The 14,815-nt window shown below is 41.4% G+C and overlaps 1 protein-coding gene and 1 pseudogene across 1 annotated transcript in view; one reads left to right on the forward strand and one right to left on the reverse strand.

Annotated features, from left to right (window-relative positions):
- FAAH2 (fatty acid amide hydrolase 2) overlaps positions 1-14,815 on the forward strand; it is a 42,166-nt gene that overhangs the window by 14,443 nt on the left and 12,908 nt on the right. The window contains exons 5-7 of the mRNA XM_072626861.1: positions 4,611-4,730; positions 6,037-6,172; positions 11,194-11,311. Of these exons, the coding sequence (XP_072482962.1) occupies positions 4,611-4,730; positions 6,037-6,172; positions 11,194-11,311 (374 nt within the window). The remainder of the gene's footprint in view (positions 1-4,610; positions 4,731-6,036; positions 6,173-11,193; positions 11,312-14,815) is intronic.
- On the reverse strand, positions 311-733 carry LOC140515966 (proline-rich nuclear receptor coactivator 2-like; annotated as a pseudogene).

Raw genomic sequence — 14,815 nt, forward strand, 5'->3', positions numbered from 1 at the left:
ATTGACGTCAAGTCCAAATATTCTGAATAACTGATTTCAAACTACCAACTAATGCTGCCATATATCTCCTTAGTCAGAGGCGATGCAAGCACACTCCGTCACAAACATACACACACACACACACACACACACACACACACACACACACACACACACACACACACAAGCATGATGAAATTTTACAGAAAGTATTACCCACAGTTGCCACCTGCTCTATACAGATGAAAGACAAATTCTCTAGCCATTTAGTTTTTATGTTTAGGAGCAAATGTTGATTTGCTCCTCTCCAATATCTGAAGCCCTAAACATTTAAACACCAGTGATCTGATTATTTCACATCACAGCTGGACTTTAAGTAAGGCTTTCAGTTGAAAGGTCATTATTTCTTTATCAGAAGGATTCAAGGAAACTGGAACCCAGTGGCTGGGAGGTTTTGACAGAACACTTGGTGATGGGGGTTCACTAAATTTGGCTCCAGCACAGTTCTGATTAGTTTGGGATTTCAAAATGAAGTGGAACTTGCTAAGCTAGAATTCCAATTTTGATTATTTGGGAAATGTCCATTCTTCCCCTCACTTTTGTACAGCTTGCCATGCAGCTGCAGATGAATTACAGGAATGTCCTCTTTCTTCTTGTGAACATTCTTTATCTGGGGATTCTGATTCTTGTTCTTTTGCCTATTAAGCTGCTGTTGTTGGGAAACTGGAATGTTGAATCTCTCTCCACCACCCATGTCCAGCTTCTATGTCACATTTTTGTCTGCTTTGCAGACTGTAAGATTTCCACCACTTGTCTTCTTTCCTGCTGCCAGGCCCAGGATAGCAAGTGCTGTTTTCTGCCAGATCTGTTTCATTGTCTGAGTATGGAAGTTTTCATGGGCTGATCTGTCGAGTTAGCACTCAACTGTTGAGTCTCCTTAGCACTCAGGTTGGGGGGAGAAGAGTCCCAGCGACCCTGATCTCTGTGAGACGGAGGCTCCTCCTCGAGAAATGGCAAGTGGGAGAGCACATGGACCACATGGCACCAGACCAGACGGAACTGAACTAGACAGAGGCGTGAAGAACAACTGCTCCCACCCTTCCCAGCGCCACTGCCTTCTTCCATCTCCCTTACACCACCCCAGACAAAATGCTAGTCTAATAATTTTTAAATGATTTTTCTTGCATCTGTTTTCTGGGTCAATTGTTTTTCTAATGAGATATTTCACATTATCTTCTATTTTTTCATTCTTTTGATTTTATTTTATTGTTTCTTGATTTCTTATAAAGTCATTAACTCCATTCTAATTTTTAAGCTTTCATTTACTCCATTCTCATTTTTAAGGAATTGCTTTCTTCAGTGAGCTTTTGAACCTTCTTTTCCATTTGACCAATTCTGCTTTTTAAGGTGTTATTTCCTTCAATATTTTTTGTATCTCCTTGCTAAACTGTTGACTTGTTTTTCATGATTTTCTTGCATCACTCTCATTTTTCTTCCCAATTTTTCCTCTGTCTCTCTTACTTGATTTTCAAAATTCTTTTAAAGCTCTTCCATGGCCTGAGCCCATTTCATATTTTTCTTGGAGGCTTTGGATGGAGGAGCTTTGCTTTGTTGTCTTCTTCTGAGTGTGTGTTATGAACTTCCTCATCACCATAGTAACTTTCAATAGTCAGAGTCTTTTTTTCTTGTTGTTTGCCCATTTTTCCATCCTATTACTTAACTTTCAACTCTTTGTTAAAGTAAGGCTCTGTTTCCAGGGTGGAGGGTACAGTGTCCCCAGCTTTGAGGATTTTGTCCAGATATTTTCAGAGATACTTCTAGGGACCTGTAAATTTTTAGTTTTTCCAATGTGGTGTGATATAAAGAGAGGAGTTTTTACTACTCTCCTGACCTGTGCTCTGGTCAGTGAGCAACCACAAGAGCTCTTTTCTGCCCTGGAAATGGGATGAGGGTCCCCCCTCCCTCCACTGTGACCACAAGCTCTGCTATGTTAGTGCTCCTCCTCACCCTGGGACTGCCACCCAGGCCTGAGACCTGGATCTGAGTATGGGCAAAGCAACAAGATCCTGCCTCAGTGCCAGCAAAGAGAACCCTGTAGTCTCCTTCTGACCAGTTGTTTGACACCCTTACCATCTATGGGCTGAGAGCTCTGAAAGTAGCTGTTGCTGTTGCCACTGCTGATTAAGTGGCTCCCAAGGCTGCTCCTGGTTTGCTGTGGTAGGGGCTGTGCTGGCATGACCTGTGCTGGACTGTGCTCCACTTTCACCCAGGTGCAACAGACCTTTCCTACTGACCTTCTAAGTTGTCTTTGGTGTCTGTGCTCTGAGAGGTCTAGAAACCGCTGTTGCTGCCCATGATTCAGGTGCCCTGAGGCCTGCTCCAGGTTTGTTGAGATCCTGTTCTGTGCTGGCATGACCTGCACTGGACTGTCCTCCTCTCTCATCCTAGTATATCAGACCTTTCCTGCCAACCTTCCAAGTTGTCTTAGATGGGAAATTTGTTTCACTCCATCTTTTTTGTGGGTTCTGCTGCTCTGGAATTTGTTTGGACTCATCTTTTAAAAGTATATGGAGGGTTTGGGGGAAGAGCTCAGGGGAATCCCTTCCTTTACTCTGCCATCTTAGCTCCAACCTCATTTCTTCTTTTCTGAGCACATCCCTCCCCACTCTCCTACCCAGTGAGCCATCTCTTATAACAAAATTTAAAAAAGAAAGAAGACAAAAAACCCAGCTGTCACAATACCACCCACAGAGTCTGGCAACATACACTAAGTTTATACCTGTAGGCCCCAGCTCCTCAATGTAGGGGAAAGAGTCGTTTTCTCATCTGTTCTTTGGCACCAAGCTTCATCACTATAATTACGTACTCTCTCTCTAATTACATGCAGCTCTTACCTGTGGTTCCCAAAAGCTGTAGCATAAGCAGTGGCCACTCCCTGGTAAAACCCTCTCAGCAGTTGGGCTAAACAAGGTTGAGGGTAACCAAAGCCCTCAACCCCAGTGGTGAGTTAGGGGGATGTCCATCCTGTGCGTGTAAAGACTTACCCTTGACAGAATGAATGGATGAGACAATTTGTTCCAACAGCCATGAAGACACCTGCTGCTGTGGAGGGCTTAGACCAGAACTTGGTCAGACATCATCAATACCAAGGTCATTCACTACAACCCGGACCATTGCCAGTTGTCCTGACTTTTGTCTTGCTACTGGACTTTGTTGACTCTGGAAGAGAGAGGGAGGCTGATGACTTTGTGCAACTCTGCAATTCATGCATAAGTCAAGGCATCACCCCATGATGTCACTGGTCCTCTTTGAAAACAAAGAATGAACAACCACCACATAACACTCTATTTCTTCTCTTTCCTTCTCTGTTTTTCTTGTTTCCCTTCCCCCTCCCTTCCCAATATTTGTTTTCTGGGAGGACTATGGAGCAATATCTGGGGGAAATTTTGGTGATGTAGAGTATCTATATATATCTATATCTATTTATCTCTATATATTTATCCATCTATATCTACATCTAGCTTTCTACATCTATATCCTATCTCTATATCTATCTAGATACATAGATAGATAGATATAGATATATTGAGAGACATATAAAATTCACTTTAAAAATGTCACATAAAGATTGAAGGATGTGGGATGTTTAGCCTGGAAAAGAGAAGATGTCCATGGCTGTGGCCTTCAAATATTTGAAGAGTTATTATGTGTAAAGAGGATTAAATTCATTCTTTATGACCCCAGAGAGCCAATGGATAGAAGTTCAAAGGTGCCTATTTTGGGGATTCATTATAAGGAATGAATTACCCTTAGATAGGTAATGAGTTCTCTGTTTTTGGGAGTCTCCAGGCTGAGACTGGGTAACCACTTATTAAAGATATTGTGGAGGGGAATTATGCTTCTGGCATGGGTTTGGGTTGTTGGCCTTAAAAGTCTTTTATTATTCTGAAATTCTAGCAAATGTTTATTGGGTATATGGCATGTACAAGACACTGTTTTGTGGTAGGCTAGGCTAGGTATTATAGGCTGTGGGGTATAAAAAATGCTTCCAGTCCTCAAAAAGCCTTAAGTATGACCTCTCCATTCTTGGAAAGGTTGTAAAGCATGGCTACAAATAGCTGTTTCTGGAAGTTTCATCTTTTTCTTTCTGTAGGATTATTTGTATGCCTCTTGTATGGCATGTAAAATATGATAACTGTGGCAAGGCAAGTGTATGGATATGATACTGTTTCCAACAAGTAGAGATGTTGCTCCACAGAGGATCTTGCCCAAAATTTTCCAAATACGTTTTTTTAGGGAGACTTCCTGGAAGTCTCCATGTATTTACCACAAGAGATGTCCTTCTGATCCTCTGCTTCCTGTTCATGTTCTAGACTTTTACCTAAAACCATAACAATTTCATGATCGTTTGGCACCATAAGTGGTAACTTACTAATCTTTAGTAGCCTCTTCTCCCTAGAAAATGGACATATCACTGTTCTAAAACTGAGAGATGATAAGTTGGATGATCATTTCTAAACCTTTATTTTGTTTGGTACTCGAGATCATCTCATGAGTATGTGGGTGCTTCAGAAAGTTTCAATGGCTCTTGCTTATTTGTTTGCTTGATGTCTTCTTTCTTGTGTTCTCAGGAGGTGAAGGCTGTGCTCTAGCTGCTGCCTGCTCAGTAATTGGTGTGGGCTCAGATATTGCTGGCAGCATCCGGATGCCAGCTTTTTTCAATGGGATTTTTGGACATAAGCCCACATCAGGTAATGTTCATCTAGCGCTGGAAGCAGGGTGGGGTGTGGGGAAAGAGATCTATTGCTCTGCAGTAGGAGAAGCCTGGCCATTGGGAAGATTATACTTTATTACACAGGACTGATGTTCTCTATAACTCAGAAATATATATAGGGTTTGGGGAGTAAAATCTCAAGTGCTGTTGTAATTCTGGACACTAATAAATTGTTCTGTCTCCTTGGTACTAAGTATATACGTGCTAAGCAGTTCACAATTAAAGAGTGCAATTTTGATCTTTCAAAACTGAGCAATACAAAAGGAAGGTACAGAAAATAGGATAAAAAGTGAGATCCGTGAAAAAAAGTGAAAGAGATTTGTGTTATTTAGCATGGGAAAAAATTCAAAAGAATAACATCAGAAGTGGGGACAGTTGTTAGAAGGAAGATATTGACTGTCTGCCTCCCTTCACATAGGCCTAAACTGGAGCATCAGGGAGTTGAGTTAGGAGAGATAAGAATATTTGGGGAAAAAAAAACATTATCTTTCCCTGGTGACCATCCTTTTGGAATAGATGGCCTCTTGAAGTGTGGTGGTTTGTGATCTGCATTGCTTGAGGGGGAAGGTGGCCATTGAAATAGAACTGCAGATCCTTGAAATACTGAATCCGGCAAAGGTTTGAACACTGAGATATACCCCCCCCCCCTCCCAAAACACACACACACACAAAGAGAGAGGCTAGTTCTGTTCACAAAGAAAATCATCTATCTTTGACAAGGAAATATAAATCCACCTGCAGAAACCCAAATGTTTCTAGGATTCCATTTCTAGACTCTAGTTGATTCTAGACAGAGGGATGGGGGCCCTCCCAGTTCATCTAAAGCCCAGGCTGTATGTAGATTATAGTTTAGACCTAATTTCCCCCTCACTACCTTATTCAGGGGAACTTTCTAGAAATCCTGTGACTTTTGCCTGCTTCTTCCTTTCTACCAGGAGATGAAGCAAGTGGCTTGCAAATGAATGAGTTTCACAGTAAAATGGAATACCTGGCTGGGAAGAAATTGCATGCCATTTCATTGTTTTTCTCTTCCCCCTTTTCATCGACTTCCCTAAAAGGACTATGCTTTTAACCAGAGTGACTTCCCTCTTTATTCTCTAACCCAAGTGGCACTAAAACCATCCTTCTCCCTTTGATCTCACTTCAGATACAGCTGTGGTAGGCCATAGTGGCTACAGTGAGGTCTTTAGCTCTGCAATGAAACCTATGAGGGGGAAACATGTAGACCATTGGGCAAGTAAGGAAAGGCTTTTCCATGCTAACCTACATATCTTTGCTTTCAGGAGTGGTCTCAAATGAAGGTCAGTTTCCCCTGGCCACGGGACCCTGCAAAAAATTCCAGTGCACAGGCCCCATGTGTCGTTATGCTGAAGATCTGGAACCCATGTTGAAAGTCATGGCGGGACCTGGCATCCATAAGTATCTTCTTGACATTATCCTATGCCATAACTATTTGATGCCATTTATATTTCCTTTCTAATAATAGTGTCTGGCATTCTGACTGCTTTAAGAGTTATAAAGTATGTTAGATACATCTTCTCATTTGCTTGCTAGAGCAGCCTTGAAAGGTTGGTGCTGTAGGTATTATTATCTTCATTTTCCAAGTGAGGAAACTATTGAGACTTGTCCATGGTCCCTTAGCTAGTAACTATTACCAGAGGTGTTGGAACCCAGGTCTCTCCTGATTCCAAGTTCAGTACTTCAGCCCTTAAGTCACACTACCTCCAAATACCTTTGATTCAGTTCTCACATTTGTAAAATAGAGGTAATGATTCTTGGCTTCTAACAAAGAAATGTTATGAGTACTAATAAGCCACTCTCTGTAAATGCTGATTTTTTGGGGGTTTCCTGAAGAAGATACTGGATAAAAAGCAGACAAGTGATCCAAAATTTACTCTACTTATGTGGGAAAATAGATTAATTTCCTGGTTGGTTTTCCATTCTGCAGTTCTCTTAGCAATCTCATTTCAAACTGTATCTGAAGTAAATTCTAAAGGAACCAGTTGCTAAAAAGGTTTCTGGTCCAAATGGGACTGCTTACAGAATGGATGGAGGTGGGACATTTTGCCCTACTCTTGGAGGGATGAAAATATAAATCAAGAAAAGGTAAGCTAATCTTCCCCTGATTGGAGTCATCATGTTTGATGATGCCTATACTTCTTTGAAGAGAGGAGGCAATTCCACTCAGTTCCCCATAATGGGGCTGAATTAGGGAGTCCAGTTGAATACTCACTAGAGCAGAGGGTTTGAAGCCCACCTAAAGAAGTAAGTGATATATACTTCCAAAGCTTTACTGATTCAAATTATGGAATTATGGAATCATGGAATCTGAAAGTTCATCTGCCCAGTCCTAATTGTAGAACTTGAGGTTAGAAGGGACCTCAGTGGCCATTTATTCCAACCCACACCCGAAAGGAATGCAAGATGTAACATACCTGGCAAGGGGTTATCCAGCTTCTGTCTCAAGACCTTCAACAAGGGAGAACCCAGTACCACTCAAGGCATCTAATTCCACTTTGGTAGAGCTCTTGCTATATCACCTCAAGTGAGAAGACCTCACTACTTCCTGAAGCCTCTTATTGCACCTTGGACAGCTCCACTGTTAGGAGGTATAAGTGACTTGCCTGCTGTCAGACAGTGGTCTAATGGGTGATTTGAACCCAGTCTGGGTTTCAAGTGCAGAGTTCTGTGTATCCAGCCCTCCCTGTTCCAATACTGATAGAGTGGAATAAAAGAATATCAAGACTCTACATTTATCCCTTTTAAATTCATTTTATTTCATTTGGCCCATCACTCTAGTCCACTAAAATCGTTTTAGCTGTGCCTCTAATGTGTTAGTGGTCCCTTCTAGCTCTTAGTTGGGAGGGGGGAAGGTTCTTTTGTTGTGGTTCTCATTGGGTTCTTTGTGAACCTCAGTACTTCTGATGCAGCATTCTTCTAGCACCATCACCATGCTGCTCCTGTAAATTCCTCCAACAGTAATTGCCCTTGGTTATATGATCTCTACACAGTCTTTGTCTTTTAACAACCTGACTGGGCCATGCACAGACAGCCACCTTATCCCCTTTTCATCCTCACAAGAGCTGATGGTTAAATTTTCAGTATAATTTTCCACACCATGAAAATCAGCAAATGCTACCAATCAAGGCTTAATATATTGCTTTGTTAATTGTCTAGACTTAACAAAGTGATGGAGAAAGTTAATAATGGAGATTAAACTTAAAAATGTGTCTTGAATGCAGTTTTTGGAGAGTTGGTGGCTAAACATTTACCAGCACACCCTTGCTTCTATGCCTAGTTTATGATTTGTTTCCCTAACTCCTCAGCTAATTCTGCTTTCTGCTCTGGTAGACTATGGCATTCTCTGATGGCAAGACAACTTTGATTTTCACTCTGTTGACTCTCACTCATATACTCCTGACCATGCATTCTCCCTTCCAATTCCTGACATGAATATGGATATGAGAGAGAGAGAGAGAGAGAGAGAGAGAGAGAGAGAGAGAGAGAGAGAGAGAGAGAGAGAGAGAGAGAGAGAGCTTAAAAGGATCTCAATTCATTGGACTCCAAATTTAGTGCTCTTTCCTTTATACTATACCTGCTCCATAGGGTTTTGAGGATTAGAAGAAATGACATCTGTAAAGTGTTCTGCAACTCTTAAAATTAAATTTAAATATCTGCTCTCACTAGTAGTAGTGGTGGTGGTGGTGTGGTGGTGATGGTGGTGGTGGTGGTGGTGGTGGTGGTGGTGGTGTGGTGGTGATGGTGGTGGTGGTGGTGGTGGTGGTGGTGTGGTGGTGATGGTGGTGGTGGTGGTGGTGTGGTGGTGATGGTGGTGGTGGTGGTGGTGGTGTGGTGGTGGTGATGGTGGTGGTGGTGGTGGTGGTGGTGGTGGTGGTGGTGGTGGTGGTGGTGGTGTGGTGGTGGTGATGGTGGTGGTGGTGGTGGTGGTGGTGGTGTGGTGGTGATGGTGGTGGTGGTGGTGGTGGTGGTGGTGGTGGTAGTAGTAGTAGTAGTAGTATTTCTTCTGCATACTCCACAGACTCTCAGAGTTGGAAAGGACCTCAGGAGGAGCTACTAGTCCAACCTGTACCTGAACAAGAATTCCTTATGTACTGTCCTTGACAAATGATCCTCCAGCCTTTGCTTAAAGATCCCCCATGAGGGGAACCCTGCTGGATCTTGTGGCAGCTGTAGCTTTCCTTGCAAGAAGGTTTCTCCCTTAATTCTCCCTCTCTCACTTACACCCACAGCCCATGGGAGGAAGTAGAGCAAGATTCTATTGTCTTCCACATGGCAATACTTAAAGATAACTCTTCTGCCTTCTTTGATGCTTCTCTTCTCCAGGCTTAATGTCCCCAGACCCTTTAGCTGAGCCCAGCATGGGCCTTCTTCATCCTCCTCCTCTAGATACTTTCCAGCTACAATGCTCTTCCTCCAGTGGGGCACCCAGCCCCCTTTAAACTAGTGAAGGGAGGGAGCAGCTAGGTGTCAAAGTAGATAGCTGGGCCAGGAGTCAAGAACTCCCTGAATTCAAATGTAGTCACAGATATTGACTAGCTGTGTGAACCTGGACAAGTCACTTCACCTTGTTTGTCTCAGTTTCTCATCTGTAAAATGATCTGGAGAAGGAAATGGCAAACCACTCTGGTATCTCTACCAAGAAAACTCCAAATGGGGTCACCAAGAACCAGACACAACTAGATCCTTTGTTCAGAGGCAAGACAGCCCTAGAAAAGCAGGAGGAGCCCACTGATGGTAGAAGTAGGTTGAGGAAGAAAAGGCCACATCCACAGGCCCTGGCTTCCTAATGGTGTGGAATACCAGTCATGTATACTTCCCCTCTACACGAACATATTAGTTATATGCAGAGGTGAGACTCTCTGAGCCTCAGTTTCTTCCTCTGCAAAAGAGGGATACCTGTAGCACCTATCTCCCAGGGTAGTTGTTGTAAGGCTCCAATGAGATCATATATCGATGTACTTTATTGTTGGTCAGTCATTCAGCCTTGTCCAACTCTTTGTGACCCAGTAGAACATAGCACATCAATGCTGTCCATGGGGTTTTCTTGCCAAAGATACTGGGGTGCTTTGCCATTTCCTTCTCCATTTAGTAAACTTTAAACCAAAATGGAAAGAACACCCCAATTAAAGTTAGAGTACCTCAGTTCAAATCTCGCTTCTGGCTGTTATCATATGTATGACTTTGGGTGGAATATTTAACTTCCTTGGACCTCAGTGACTTCATTTGTAAAATGAAGAAGTTAGACTAGATGACCTGAAAGGTCCTTGTCAGCTCTAGAACTCTGTTCCTATGATCCTATATAAATATCTGCTATTAAATTAAAGAAGGTGAGCAATATAGAAAAATGAGAGAGAAAAGAATCAGTGGGAAAATGTGGTTGATCTTCAAAATTTGTTGTAGCCTTACTTATACTATCCCATATTTTGAAGCTGTCACTCTAGTGAGATATGCCATTTGAGCAGTTAGAGAGTTCATCTAACCCTCACCCCACCCTGCCTCTGGTTCATTTATGCTGCCATCAGGGAACAAGAAAAAAAATCCTAGCTGTCCAATGCCAGGTGATTTTAAGGCCAATCAAGAGATTTCGTGTGCAAGTTTGTATAAAAAAATACAATCTTTTCCTAAAAACTAGAGCTTGTCTGTTTGGTAACACAACAATATTTCCAACTTTCATTAACAAATGATGTGATCAGATTGGCTCTGTGGAAGAGGTCCTGGAGTGGAGAGAGACTATAGGTAGTGAAACTAGTTAGGAAGCTCAAGCACTAGGTTAAGGGGGCCTTAGCAAGAGGCATGGCTGTGAGAGTGGAAAGGGAAGAAGGTGCCACCAGAGTGAAATTGCCAAAGTACACTAACAGGGATGTGGCCACTGATTTGGGGGGGGGTCAGCCATGGGAGAGAGAGGGAGATGTCAAGCTCAGCTGGCTGCAAAGCAAAGTGCTTCAGGTCTGCCCAGCCTTCAGTATTGTTTGCTCCTGTAAGGTAGTCAATTCACTTAAAATTGTTAAAAATTAGAGGCAACATTGGACCCAACCCATTTTAAATTCTGTTCTTGCCCCTGAGATCTCTTGATCTCATTTGCAGAGGCAGATAGGAATCTATTATTTATTTATTTATTATTTGTTTATTTATTATTTATATACCTGAATTTATTGTCTTTTCTGCAAGCAGATATTAGATGCTCCTATCTTTTCTTGTCTGTCCAACTGAAGGTGCTGCCCACTAAATCCACACTTTGCTATATTTCTTTATTGATGTAGGCATTATAGGTATTTCTGTTTTGGAAGAACTCACTATATCTGAAGTCTGAAGATTCTGATGTACTTGGAGAAAGTATTTTATAGCTCAGTAGTTTAGGTAGGGGGAGGACACAGAGATAAATATTTGTCTCAATATTCCTTGCCTTTTCTTTACCTCAGGTTAAAGCTAGATAAAAAAGTTCCAGCACAACAAATTAAATTCTACTGGATGGAACATGATGGGGGCTCATTTCTAGTGTCCCGAGTGGACCAAGAACTGCTTCAGGCCCAGAAGAAAGTAAGTAGGAACAGGATTTAGTAATTTATGATAGTCATCACGTAAGAAGTGATATACCAAACTTTTTCCTTTTCTGGCTGCTAGTTAGAATATTAATAGTGGATATGTGGGTAGTACTGTCCAAAGTCAAATTGAGCTGTTTAAATGCCATTTCATGTGATTATAGCAAAAGTCCTACCAGACTCATATTCCTAGCTTCAACTAAAGTAATTATACGTGTGTGTGTGTGTGTGTGTGTGTGTGTGTGTGTGTGTGTGTATGGTGGAAAGAAGTCATAGGTTCAATAGATTTAGAACTCAGAAGGACTTTACAAGTCATCTAGTACAACTCCTAATTTGTTTTTGTTTTTAAAAATGTTTTATCAACACCTCTTACCTTATGCCTTAGTCAGAGGTAGACATGAATAAAGGCATATGTAAAAAAATTGAGAAATATGAATTGCTTATGTGTAGACTGGGTCAAATAATAAAAATGACCATTCTATCTGCCTAAATTGCTTTACTTGTTCAGGGTCATACCAATCAAACTGCCAAAGGATTATTCTATAGAGCTAGAAAAAAATAACCAAATTCATCTGGAGAGACAAAAGGTCAAGACTATCAAGGGAATCAATGAAAAAATTGAGAGGGAGGGGAACCTAGCAGTACCTAATCTCAAACTCTACTACAAAGCCATAATGATCTAAACAATTTGGTACTGGGTGATAAATAGAGTGGTGGATCAATGGAATCCATTAGGTATACAATATACAGAAGTAAATAAGCACAGTAAACTTAGTGTTTGATAAACACAAAGATCCCAGCTATTGGGGCAAGAATTCACTATTCAAGAAAAACTTCTGGGAAAACTGGCAGATATAGATATATAGAGAGATAGATAGATCTAGATAGATAGATAGATCTAGATATATATGTGTATGTATAAAATGTAGATATATGTGTTTATATATGTATATATGCACACATGTACATATGTGTGTGTGTTCATCCAATGTATGCCTAGTTCTTTGCTATAACTTAAGAGGCTGCTATTCATATTTTGGTGTGCATTAAAACTTTGTCATTTCTTTGGGTTATATGTCCAGTAGTGTCATTGCCATGATAAAAGGTATGGTCTGTTTAGTCATTTTTCTTTTTTTTTTCTTTTTTTCAATATTTTATTTATTTATTTATTTAACTTTTAACATTCATTTTAACAAAATTTTGGGTTCCAAATTTTCTCCCCTTTTATCCCCTCCCCCCACCCCAAAACACCAAGCATTCTAATTGCCCCTATCACCAATCTGCTCTCTCTTCTATCATCCCTCTCTGCCCTTGTCTCCATCTTCTCTTTTGTCCTGTAGGGCCAGATAGCTTTCTATAACCCTTTACCTGTATTTTTTATTTCCTAGTAGCAAGAACAGTACTCGACAGTTGTTCCTAAAACTTTGAGTTTCAACTTCTTTACCTCCCTCCCTACCCACCCCTTCCCTTTGGAAGGCAAGCAATTCAATATAGGCCAAATCTGTGTAGTTTTGCAAATGACTTCCATAATAGTCATGTTGTATAAGACTAACTATATTTGCCTCCATCCTATCCTGTCCCCCATTACTTCTATTCTCTCTTTTGATCCTGTCCCTCCCCATGAGTGTCGACCTCAAATTGCTCTGTCCTCCCCATGCCCTCCCTTCCATCATCCCCCCCACCCTGCATATCCCCTTCTCCCCTACTTTCCTGTATTGTAAGATAGGTTTTCATACCAAAATAAGTGTGCATTTTATTCCTTCCTTTAGTGGAATGTGATGAGAGTAAACTTCATGTTTTTCTCTCACCTCCCCTCTTTATCGCTCCACTAATAAGTCTTTGGCTTGCCTCTTTTATGAGAGATAATTTGCCCCATTCCATTTCTCCCTTTCTCCTCCCAATATATTTCTCTCTCACTGCTTGATTACATTTTTTAAAGATATGTTCCCATCCTGTTCAATTCACTCTGTGCACTCTGTCTCTATGTGTGTGTGTGCATGTGCGACTGCATGTGTGTGTGTGTAATCCCAGCCGGTACCCAGATACTGAAAAGTTTCAAGAGTTACAAATATTGTCTTTCCATGTAGGAATGTAAACAGTTCAACTTCAGTAAGTCCCTTATGACTTCTCTTTGCTGTTCACCTTTTCATGCTTCTCTTCATTCTTGTGTTTGAAAGTCAAATTTTCTTTTCAGCTCTGGTCTTTTCATCAAGAATGCTTGAAAGTCCTCTATTTCATTGAAAGACCAATTTTTCCCCTGAAGTATTATACTCAGTTTTGCTGGGTAGGTGATTCTTGGTTTTAGTCCTAGTTCCTTTGACTTCTGGAATATCCTATTCCACGCCCTTCGATCCCTTAATGTAGAAGCTGCTAGATGTTGTGTTATCCTGATTGTATTTCCACAATACTTGAATTGTTTCTTTCTAGCTGCTTGCAATATTTTCTCCTTGACCTGGGAACTCTGGAATTTGGCCACAATGTTCCTAGGAGTTTCTCTTTTTGGATCTCTTTCAGGTGGTGTTCTGTGGATTCCCTGAATATTTATTTTGCCCTCTGGTTCTAGAATCTCAGGGCAGTTTTCCTTGATAATTTCATGAAAGATGATGTCTAGGCTCTTTTTTTGATCATGGCTTTCAGGTAGTCCCATAATTTTTAAATTGTCTCTCCTGGATCTCTTTTCCAGGTCAGTTGTTTTTCCAATGAGATATTTCACGTTATCTTCCATTGTTTCATTCTTTTGGTTTTGTTTTGTGATTTCTTGGTTTCTCATAAAGTCATTAGCCTCCATCTGTTCCATTCTAATTTTGAAAGAACTATTTTCTTCAGTGAGCTTTTGAACCTCCTTTTCCATTTGGCTAATTCTGCTTTTGAAAGCATTCTTCTCCTCATTGGCTTTTTGAACCTCTTTTGCCAATTGAGTTAGCCTATTTTTCACGGTGTTATTTTCTTCAGCATTTTTTTGGGTCTCCTTTAGCAGGGTGTTTACTTGTTTTTCATGCTTTGCTTGCATGTCTCTCATTGCTCTTCCCAGTTTTTCCTCCACCTCTCTAACATGATTTTCAAAATCCTTTTTGAGCTCTTCCATGGCCTGAGCCCATTGAGTGGGCTGGGATACAGAAGCCTTGACTTCTGTGTCTTTCCCTGATGGTAAGCATTGTTCTTCCTCATCAGAAAGGAAGGGAAGAAATGCCTGTTCACCAAGAAAGTAACCTTCTATAGTCTTATTTCTTTTCCCTTTTGTGGGCATTTTCCCAGCAAGTGACTTGCCTTCTGAATATTCTCTTCACACCCACTTGGCCTCCAGATCCTCCCAGCCAGCACTTGGGGTCTGAGATTCAAATGCTGCTTCCCAGCCTCAGGGCTTTGGCGGGGGCAGGGCTGCTATTCAGTGTGAGATCAAGTTCAGGTGCTCAGGTGGGGGCAGGGCCACCTCATGGGGCTCAGTTCCCTCAGGGGGTTTATGCAGAGACCTTCAACAATGGATCCGGGCTCCTGCCTGTTT

The sequence above is a fragment of the Notamacropus eugenii genome, chromosome X, assembly GCF_028372415.1.
Source record: "Notamacropus eugenii isolate mMacEug1 chromosome X, mMacEug1.pri_v2, whole genome shotgun sequence".
Lineage (NCBI taxonomy): Eukaryota > Metazoa > Chordata > Mammalia > Diprotodontia > Macropodidae > Notamacropus > Notamacropus eugenii.